Source organism: Carlito syrichta, unplaced genomic scaffold (assembly GCF_000164805.1).
Source record: "Carlito syrichta isolate Samal-C Ts95f unplaced genomic scaffold, Tarsius_syrichta-2.0.1 Scaffold304741, whole genome shotgun sequence".
NCBI classification, from domain to species: Eukaryota; Metazoa; Chordata; class Mammalia; order Primates; family Tarsiidae; genus Carlito; species Carlito syrichta.
Window position 1 is genome coordinate 65,737 of NW_007248837.1, and position 10,406 is coordinate 76,142.

Consider the following 10,406-nt stretch of genomic DNA (forward strand, 5'->3'; position numbering starts at 1 on the left):
AAGTCCCGGCTGTTCCCAGTAGAAGGAAAATGTTTTCCTCCCATCTCCCTGCCCCCAAGCCCAAGAATCTGCCTCCTGGCCCTTCGCCTGTGCGTCTGGGTTTGGCTAAGGCCGCTTCTCTTAGCTCTAGGCATGTGTGGTCTCCTGCATTGCTGGACTGATCTCTGCATTGCTTCAGCTTCTTCCTTGTTCTTCAAGCTTTCAGTACCTTCATTATCAATTCATTGCACTTGAATCCCCTTGTTAGAAATACCCCAGCTTGGGTTCTCTTCTCCTGACTGGATCCCAGTTGACGTGCTGGAGAAGGAAAATCAACAAGATAAGGCAGGCTGTGCTCAGGGTTGTGACGAACACAAAGGTGTAATCATTAGGTGGAAAATGGGCTGCGTGCCTTGGCTCAGTCTGTATACTACCAACACCTGGGGAAGCCAAGGTGGGAGGATCCTTTGTGTCCTTCGAGACCAGCCTGGGCAACATAGTGAGACCTTATCTCTACAAAAAATAAAAAATTAGCCAGGCGTAGTGGTGCACGCCTATATTACCAGCCACTGGGAGGCTAAGGCAGAAAGATCACCTGAGCTCAGGAGGTCGAGGCTGCAGTGAGCTGTGATCGAGCCACTGTTCTCCAGCCTGCACAACAGAGTGAGACTCCAACTCCAAGGAAACATAAATAAATAAACAAATAAAGCAGAAAATGAAAATATTCACGGAGACAGTAGGGGAAAATCATAGATGGCCATTCAAGGAAGGTGTCTGTGAGAAGGTGGCATGGAGCTGAGACCTGGAAGATGAGAGTCAGATGATGGGGTGGGGAGGGAGGATTCTAGGTGGGGTCTCGGAGACAGCCCCTCCTTCGGAGGCATCGAGCCTGGGGAGGGGAGCACGATAGCATGGTGGGAGAGAGACGGCTCAGCCCAGGGGGGCTCCTGAGAGTTGAGGCCTGAAATCCGAGCCTAAGTGTGTGGGGACCTGAATTCTGGGTTTCACACCATGGAACTCAGCCCCAGCCCCCTTCCTCTCTCCTCCCTAGGGGAGAGAACAAGCCAGGGCTCGCTCGGGCTCCTAGGCAGTGCTGTTCTTGTCATGGCCAGCAGGGGGCGGTGGTTGCTGAGGTGCAGGCTGGCTGGGCTGGAGCCGACCTCCCCCTGAGGGGACATGGCCCTGGTGGTCAGCTCCAGAAGGGAGGGGTAAAGCCACTGTCCTCACCGTCTCTAATCCTCAGTTCTCTCCAAACAGATCTCTGAGTCCTGGCCTCTCCTGGGGGGTAAGAGGAGAGGAGAGACTGGGCAGACTGTGTGGACACTTGTCTAACCATGCAGGCCAGGCCACCTGGGCCAGGCCGATTTGGCTTGGGATAAGGGGAAAAGCTCTTGAAATTTGGCATGTTGGCCATTGCTTTGCTAAACTATGGTCTGGCAACGTGGCTCCTTGAGCAATGGTCACTATGTTTCCTAGCTTTGGCCACCTCCCCTACCTTGGGGAGGTGAATCTCCTCTCTCTCTCTCTTTCTCTCTCTAATTTACTTTCTAATAAACTATATTTTCCAATCTTAAAAAAATGTGGCATGTTTGCTATTATTGCTATTATTAAACGCTTGGTGTGTGCCGGGCACTGTGTTAAATTTTCTTCTCAGGTATCATCTTTTTAAAGCTTCACAACAGATCTATAAGCAAACCCTGCTTATTTCCTGGAGCCTGCCCAAGACCACACAGCTAGAATAGGATTTACTCTACAGGCCATGGTCCCGATGACTATTACACCCCTCCTTGGGGAAGGGGTGTTTGAAGAACTGAGATGAGTTGGGAAGACCGAACAGGACTTCATGGCGCTGACAAGGAAGGGATCTCAGGATCACTCAGTCTAACGCCTCTCTTCTTATTTATTTGTTTATTTTGAAGAGTCAAAGTCTCACAGTTGCCCAGGCTGGTCTTAAGTTCCTGGACTCAAATGATCCTCCTGCCTCGGCCCCAGTGCTGAGGTCTCAAGTTCCGCCCAGGTGGCCCTGGTTCGATCTGTCGCTCGGTTTCTGTGTCGACCTCCCTCATCTGCCTCCCCACACACGGACAAAGCTTCCCTCGGGCGATTTGCCCCAGGAGAAGGGGCAAGAGCCGGGCTGGGCAGTCCATAACCAGCACACAGGGCTGCCTTGGGCTTTGGACCCAGCTCCCCACTACACTTTGTTTCATTCTCCACCCCACCAACTCCTGGGTCTTATCGTTTATTTGGCCCCTGTGATAGGCAGCCTGCAGGTGAAAAATGGTTCCGGGAAACAAAATGCTTCCTTTTGTCTGCTGGGAGACCAAAATTGCAGTGCTTGGCCTCTCTGGGCTTCAACTAATGAGAGAAGAAAACGCCAAACCCAACAGGGGCTTATTTTTGTTGCTGAGCCAGAGGAAGGCAGACCTGTGGCCAGAGGTTCACTGAGTCACTCGGGAGGTCCAGAGCGAGTGGAGAAAGAAGAGGGAGTTCTTCTGCATAAGGCGGGGATCAGACTGTGCCTTTCAGAGAACGGTGTAGGGTTTAGGGTTTGCTAACCTGAACGGGACAGGAGCGTTTCCTTGCTGGGCAGGGAAATCATCGTTGCCTTCTCTGTGTTCATTCAGCCTTTCTTTCTTCCTTTCTCTTTCTTTCTTTCTTTCTTTCTTTCTTTCTTTCTTTCTTTCTTTCTTTCTTTCTTTCTTTCTCTCTCTCTCTCTCTCTCTCCCTTCCTTTCTTCCTTCTTTCCTTCCTTCCTTCCTTCCTTCCTTCCTTCCTTCCTTCCTTCCTTCCTTCCTTCCTTCCTTCCTTCCTTCCATTTTGAGTTGGAGTCTCACTCTGTCACCCAGGCTGGAGTGCAGTGGCATGCGAGGGCGATCTGGCTGTGACATCTGTCACCCCATTGATGCCAGGGTTGATTCGGCTGATCTGGCTGACTAGGTGGGTGTCCCCTTCCTCCCTCACCACTCCATGTGCATCCCTCCCGAAGCTGTGTGCTCGGTCGAAGAGGACGACCCTCCCCGCTAGAGGAGGACCGTTCTTCGGTCAAGGGTATATGAGTAGCTGCGCTCCCCTGCTAGAACCTCCAAACAAGCTCCTTTTCATTAGAGCCAAAGCTTTGCTGTGCTCAGGCTGGTCTCAAACTCCCGGGCTCAAGCAATCCTCTTGCCTCGGCCACCCAAAAAGTTGGGATTACAAGTGTGAGCTACCGCCCTGTGCTCTTTCATTGTGCTGGGCACTGCATTGGCACCTGGGACCCAAGGTCAAGGAGACATGCCTCCGCCTTCATGGGGCTTTTAGGCCAGGAGACCTTGACTTGGAAGGGACATCATTTGTTCATTTTACATTCGTCAAAAACCCACGATGGGCCGGGCACTGTGTGAGGTCTTGAGGATACAGTGGAACACAGTTCCTGCCCCCAAGGAGTCCAGAGTTTTCTGTGGGTGACAGCCACAAAGGCAGCAGCTGGGGTACTGATTAAGTAGAGGGGTAGAGAGTCGAGGATACAGAGACAGATGCTGGCTAAACTGAACGTCCTCCTCAGCCTCGGAGCAGGGCCAGGCAAAGACTAAGTATGTATTCAGTGATGTTTGTGAAATGAAGACCCATGTGTGGGTCACCCATTTCTAAATAACGTATGAGCCAAAGATTAAAATCATCTTTTTTCTTTTTTTTTAGTTGGAGTCTCACTCTGTCACCCAGACTAGAGTGCAGTGGCACGCTCCCAGCCACTGCAGCCTCGACCTGCTGGACTCCTGCAATCTTTCTGCCCCAGCCTTCCAAGTAGCTGGAACTATAGGCATCCGCTATCACGCCCAACTGATTTTTTATTTATTGTAGAGATGAGGTCTTGCCAAGTTGCCCAGGTGGGTCTCAAACCCGCGGGCTCAGGCAATCCACGCACCTCAGCCTCCCAAAGTGCTGGGATTACAGGCTGAGTCACCGAGCCCAGCTATCTTTTCTCTTTTGAGTTGGCGTCTTACTCTGTCACCCAGGCTGGAGTGCAGTGGCACATTCATGGCCACTGCAGCTTCAACCTGCTGGATTTAGGGATCCTTCCAACTCAGTCTTCAAGTCGCTGGAACTATAGGCACGTGCCACCACGCCCAGCTAATTTTTTGATTTATTGTATAGATGAGGTCTTGCTAAGTTGCCCAGGCTTATCTCAAACCGGTGGGCTCAGACAATCCTCTCACCTCAGCCTCCCAAAGTGTTGGGATTATAGGTGTGAGCCACTGCGCCTAACTGATTAAAATCATCTTAACTATATGATAGTGAGAATTCTACAGATGAGAGTGACCAGAGGCAGTCAAATGGGGCTTAGAGGGGAATATATGACCTTCAAAGAATCTTATCCTGAAAAGAGAGGGAAGATGAAGCGGTCAACTCAAGAAGTTGGAAAGTCATAAAACAATAAACTCAAAGGACACAACAAATACATCATGTCATTCTTTTTTTTTTTTGAGTTGGAGTCTCACTCTGTTGCCCAGGCTGGAGTGCAGTGGCACACTCACAGTTACCCCAGCATTGACCTGGTGGGCTCTGGCGATCCTTCCTCCTCAGCTTTCCAAGTAGCCGAAACTGCAGGTGCGTGCTACCACGCCCGGCTAATTTTTGACTTATTGTAGAGACGAGGTCTTGCCAAGTTGCCTGGGCGGATCTTGAACCTGTGGGCTCAGGCAATCCACTCGCCTCCCAAAGTGCTGGGATTACAGGCTGAGCCACTGAGCCCAGCCTGTCATGTCATTCTTGACGATGAAATTCCTACTGAGATACAGAAATTCAAATTCCCTCGAGACATCCAAATTTCTGTTCAGAAATTAATAAAATAGAAAACAAAGATAACACGAGTGAGCTGGTCTCAGGCCTAGGCCTCTCTGGGACAGGTGTGAGGTTTGTGGTCAGTCTCCCCTGGGTTGGGAGAGTGGAGTGCGGGGCTCACGGTTCTCGGGAGGATGAATCCACTCAGGCCTGGCTGTGGCCTGCCCTGCGTGAGCCAGGGTGAGGCCTATTTGCTTGTGTTTGAGCCGCCACTAGTCCACCATCATTAATCCTTATTGTCTGCTGTGATATCAATGACGTCTTCACCAGTAATCCTCTACATTTGTTAAGCGGTTACACTACAGAGTGCTGGCAGCCAGGGGTGTGTCATTTCTGATTGGAAGGAACAAAGCTGCCTGGTCAGATGCCAAACACCCTGTGAGGTAAGTAGGGTATGGCGATGTTCCATTTACAGATGAGAAAACTGGGGCTCCATCTGCTCCTTGCTGGTGGGCCAGGGCACAGATGCTTCCAAGTCCCTTCTCCCTGGTCCCTTCCTTTCCTTGAGACTCCTGTTCTTCCTTCAGGCTGTTTCCTAAGTGAACTCTTTTGTGATCACAGAAAGCCCCCTTCCTCCAAGCAGCCTGTTCTGATTCTCCAGTTCCCTCTACACGCCCTTCTCTATAATAGTACATACTTACGTATTTGGCGGGGAAGTCCAAGATGGCTATCGTGTGTGTGTGTGTGTGTGTGTGTGTGTGTGAATCAGGGTGTTGCTCGGTTGCCCAGGCTGGAGTGCAGTGGTACAATCATGGTTCACCACAGCCTCGACCTCCTGGGCTCAGGCGATCCTTCTGCCTCAGCCTCCAGAATAGCCGGGACTACAGGTGTGTGCCACTATGATGGGCTAATTTTTTGTTTTTTTTTTTTTTTGTAGAGACGAGGTCTTGCCATGCTGTCTTGAGTCGATATCTTATCTTTCAACCTGAGTGGGAGCATCATGTATGAAGGGGCGGACGGTAATCTTGGTGTCTGAGCACAGGGCTGGTCTTGGAAAAAGTCCCCAATCCTTCCTTGTTGATCTGAAATTTGGCAGGTTTAGGCCTGCCCCCATCAGAATAAATTCTGGGCCATGCCAATCCCAAGTGGGGTAGAAATGCTTCAGAAGAAATTCCACTACCACCTGGGGAAGCCCCACGTATGGGCTGGCTAAGGCAGCCCACGTGGCGCCTGCATGTGTCAGGAGATGCTGGGAACGTAGGTCACGTTGGGACAGGCTCCTTGTAGGATGGTGGGACAGGAGAGCTTTCCATGCCCCTTTCATGAAGGCGTAACTAGGTCCCTGGACCCCTTTTCCTTTCACTGGAAGAATTCCTAACATCCTGTGGTCAACCTGATTGGCGGCCTGGCCAATCCTGGGAGGGGCGATAAAAAAAGACACACAGCTTTGTCCACGGACAAATCTCAACACTTTATTCACCCTTTGGCAGCCAGCCAGGCAGGTGGGCGGCTGGACACCGGAGATCTTATTCAGATAGTATACACAGCACTGATCAGGCAGAAACAGAAAGGGAGCAATAAGTTAAAAGCCACATAAGTTATGAAAAAATAATCTATACTTTATATATCTGTGTCCCCACGGAGGATTCACTCCCTTGGAAACCCATAAAGAGCCTGAGAAAAAACAGCCATCAGCACCGGGCTTGGGGACTTCAGGTATGAGTACGTCTGCATTCCCTTGGACTGGGGGTCAGTGGTCCCGCAGGCCTGGAGGTCCTTGAGCACCCACATCTTGGAAAATGAGGCCAGCTGGAAGAGGAGATGGGGTGAGGGCGGGCAGGGTGGAGAGCAGGAGGCTTGCAGAGTGGGAGGCTAGAGCTGCTAGGATCCCCAGAAGTCGCGGGGGAGAGAGCCAAGGGGAGACAGGAGCACGCCTGCCAGCCCCAGGTCTCCTGGTGGGAGGCAGGATTTTCCTCTTTGGTTGAGCTCTTTTAGGCTGTGGTGGGGCTCCTCGGCCTGCCTTGAGGGCTCAGAAGCTCCCAGACCTGCCTGGACTGTGCCTTCTTCATGGCTCACCGGGAGGCAGGGCGAGAGGGCATGGAGGGAGGACGGGGCTGGAGCGGAAGAAAGGAAGGAGCCACAGTCCCGCAGGTGTGGGGACTATTCCCCTGGGCTCCTTGGGGAATCGAAGGAGGGAAGAGCCAGGCTGTTGGGCCCAGTGGAGAGGAGTGCAGAGGCCTGAGACGTGGGGTTCATGGGCAGGGGGCCTGGGGTGTCCAAGGCTGGGAGATCAGGTTGGGAAGACCTGGGCTGGGAGGCAGAGAGTGCAGACCCTGGGCCGGACGCTGACACTGGAATGGCTGGGAGGGGGTTGGAGATCTGGTTCTCTTCCTGGTCCCAAGCTCCTGTCTCCCAGGGAAGCAGTTATGGCAAGAATAGCTTCTGGAGAAGGTGCTGGTTGCTGGCTGGGGCAGTCTGTCCAGTTCTGTGTCCCACCGGGAGGGACCCATGGGAGGAGGGAGGGACTTCCGGCGGTTCTCAGAGCTCCCAAACACCCAGGGACCCTCCTCCCCTCACTCCCTAATACTGTCAGGTTGCCAAGGGGTACAGGAAGGCCAGGGTGTCCTCAGCACCCAAACTCCCCAGGAACTCCAGACACAGGAGAGGGCCCAAGCCATGCTCTTTGGCTTCAGCCCGAGGCACCCGCCTGGTTTCCCAGCGGAGGCGAGGCAAGGCTTAAGACAGGAGTGAGGGGCAAGCATTGGGCAAACGAGCCAAAGGGGCCTTGGCAGACCCCTAGGGGCGCTGGAGGAGGCGCCTCAGAGAGGAGGAGACAGAGACAAACTGACCCCAATTCCAGTTCACCCAGTCAGGAAAGCCTCTGGCCAGAGGGTTGGAAGGACTGTGAGACGCTGACCCGGAGCAGAGCGGCACTGAGCAGCTGGTGATACTCCTCTCCCGGCAGCCCCCGCAAACAGCAGTCATGTATCAGCATCTCAGTTCAGTATCAGGTTTTGCCTCTCTTCCCAACCTAGAGGCTCCAAGCTGCTTTCTTGAGTCTAGCTTAAGTCCCTTATGCTGCAGTGGGAGCGCCCTGGCATCCAGCTGCCTTACTCCGAGGCCTCCGACTCCTGCAAGAAGTACTTCTCTGACATTTCGGTGATTTTGATCACGGAACCTTTGCTGTTTTTCTTCTTCCGGGAGGGGCCCTTGGAGAGGCCTGACCTGGAGGCAGCTACAAGGGGCAGAAGAGGTGGGGGAGGGAAGGGGCTGGAGGTTTGGGAGCCACTTAAAATGATGCCTTTAGGATCATGGCCCCGCTACACCCCGTCCCCCTCCCCACCAGGGGGTCTCGGAGGCAAGAAGACTCACCGGTTCTGGGTCTGGACTGGACAGCGCTGACCACGGTGGCTGAGGGCAAGTCCATCCTGGCGGGTGAGGAGGCGGAGGATATTGGGGGGTGCGAAGGAAGCCAGTGGCTTGAATGCCCCTGGGATTGGGGTTTTGGGGGCTGGCAAATGGAGGGCAATTCTTGGTGGTCACTCCCAGCCCTGGGCTTGCCCTGCTGTGTGACCCTGGCTAGCCAGCTTGCCCTCTCTGCGCCTCGATTTCCTCTCCAGTGCATACACGACCAATAGTACCGAGCACTTAGTTTTTGGCAGGAATTTGCAAGCGTCATCACATTAATCTTCCCCACCACAGGTGAACCATGTTTATGACCAGCCCATCTTCCCGATGGGGGATCTGACGATCTAATGAGCCGGGCCACGGTCCCAGTTGGTACGGGGCTAAGGCCCCGCCCTGCCCCCAAGCCTGCCGGACTCACGGCCTTGTCGGAAGGGAAGGCTGACTCCGGGGGGCGGGGCCGCCAGCCGTCCATCTCGCCAGCCCCGCCCACAGCCGCCCCGCCCCCGGCCCCGCCCCTCACCGGCTCTCCTCGCCCTCCACCAGCTTCCGGTAGGTGGCGATCTCGAGGTCCAGGGCCAGCTTGACGTTCATGAGCTCCTGGTACTCGCGCAGCTGCCGCGCCATGTCCTGCCTGGCCCGCTGCAGGGCGGCCTCCAGCTCGGCCAGCTTGGCCTTGGCGTCCTGGAAGGCCAGCGCCCCCTGCTCCTCGGCCGCCTTGACGTTCTCCTCCAGCTTCAGGCACTGCAGCCGGCAGGACAGAGCGAGAGGGTCAGCGAGCCGGCGGGAGGGAGCGGGCCGGGAGTCGTCTGTCCCGGAGTCGTCCCTGCCCTCGATGGGGTGTGCGTGGGGAGGGAGGGCTCGGCAAGGGCATTACTGGGAGCGGCCAGGGGTTGCAGTGCAGCAAGAGGGAGAGTTCGGTTAGACCTAAAGACCCAAGGCCAGGAGGAAGTACCACAAGCCGTCGGAGGAGCCCCTCCCTGCTGTCCTTACGGGGCAGCACCTGCTCTGAAGGCGTGTCCTGGCTGCAAGCGGGGACTTAGGCCTTCACTTCCTTCTCTCTGTATAGTTGGGGGTGGGGGGAGGCTGGGAGGGAGGCAGGGGCCCCTGAGTGTGTGTGCTAGTGGTGCTTCCTAACATCCCAGCGGCCCGAACAGTTTGGAGAGCACTTTTACGTGCAAAGCCCATGCGAGGCTGTGCTATCATCCCATTGAACAGGTTCGGAAACGGAGGCACAGAGGTAGGAAGCGATCCACCCCAGGCCACTCAGGTCCCGCCTGTCTTTGGCCTGTGTGAATCTGAGTGGTGGGTGAGTCTCCCTGCACACCCCTCTCCCCCAGCAGGTGGTTCCCCAGACACCCACGTGGCTCTTGACAGAGAGGATCTGGGACCGGAGCTTCTGGATGCGCACGTTGAGGTCGGCGATCTCACTGCGGCTGCTCTGGAGGCTGCTGCCCAGCTCGGCCGAGCGGGTGGCCTGCTCCTCCACCTGTGAGGCCGTGGGAGTCCCTGAGGGGCGGCTCCCAGGTCCCTCCTCGCACCCCTTGCCTCTCTTCCCCTCCCATCCCCCAGGCCCATCTCCAGCTCTGTGGCGCCTGCCCCTGCCAGGCTCCTCCTCCTATCCCCACCACATCCCTCTCTGGTGGCCTCTTCCTGGCTGCCCTGGATGAGGTCCACGAGCCGGGTCCACGCATGCCGGGCGTTGCTGCAGTGCCACCGTGAGCTCAGGAGGGCATGGGCTGGGGGCTGCCCCCCAGCTGCCCCTTGGAGCCTGGCCCAGTGCTGGGCTTTCACATGTGCCATGCCTGCCTGTGACTGATAGCTGCGGCCTTCCCCCGGCCACTGCGCTTCTCCATTCTCTGGGCACAGAGCTATAGGCGTCATCGCTAGTCTGGTCCTCCCCTCCTGGGAAGAGCCATCCAGGCCACGCCTTGCACCCACGGTCGCCCGCACCTGGCTTCGGGAGTATGCTTCGGCCTCCTCCAGGCTGCGAGCCGCAATGGCGTCATACTGGGCCTTCACCTCTTCCACAATGCCGCTCAGGTCGACGTGGCAGCGGGGGGCCATGCCCACAGTCACCGACACATCCTTTAGCTGAGCTGCCAGATCCTTCAGTTCCTGGCCGGGCACAGGCAAGGGGGGCTCAGGGCTGGTGGGGAGGGTGTGAGACCCTCAATCACCCTCCATCCCATCCCTTTATCTCCAGGGTGGGCAGAGAGCTGGCCACTCCCTGTCTTTCTTTCTGTTTTTTTTTTTTTTTTTTT

The 10,406-nt window shown here is 55.4% G+C and overlaps 1 protein-coding gene across 1 annotated transcript in view; it reads right to left on the reverse strand.

Moving 5' to 3' along the window:
* Nucleotides 1-7,797: 7,797 nt before the first annotated feature.
* Nucleotides 7,798-10,406, reverse strand: part of KRT80 (keratin 80) — a 16,445-nt gene continuing 13,836 nt past the window's right edge. Inside the window, 5 exon segments of the mRNA XM_021713772.1 lie at nt 7,798-7,972; nt 8,110-8,165; nt 8,666-8,886; nt 9,506-9,631; nt 10,096-10,260. Coding sequence (XP_021569447.1) covers nt 7,848-7,972; nt 8,110-8,165; nt 8,666-8,886; nt 9,506-9,631; nt 10,096-10,260 — 693 coding nt within the window. The 3' untranslated portion in view covers nt 7,798-7,847.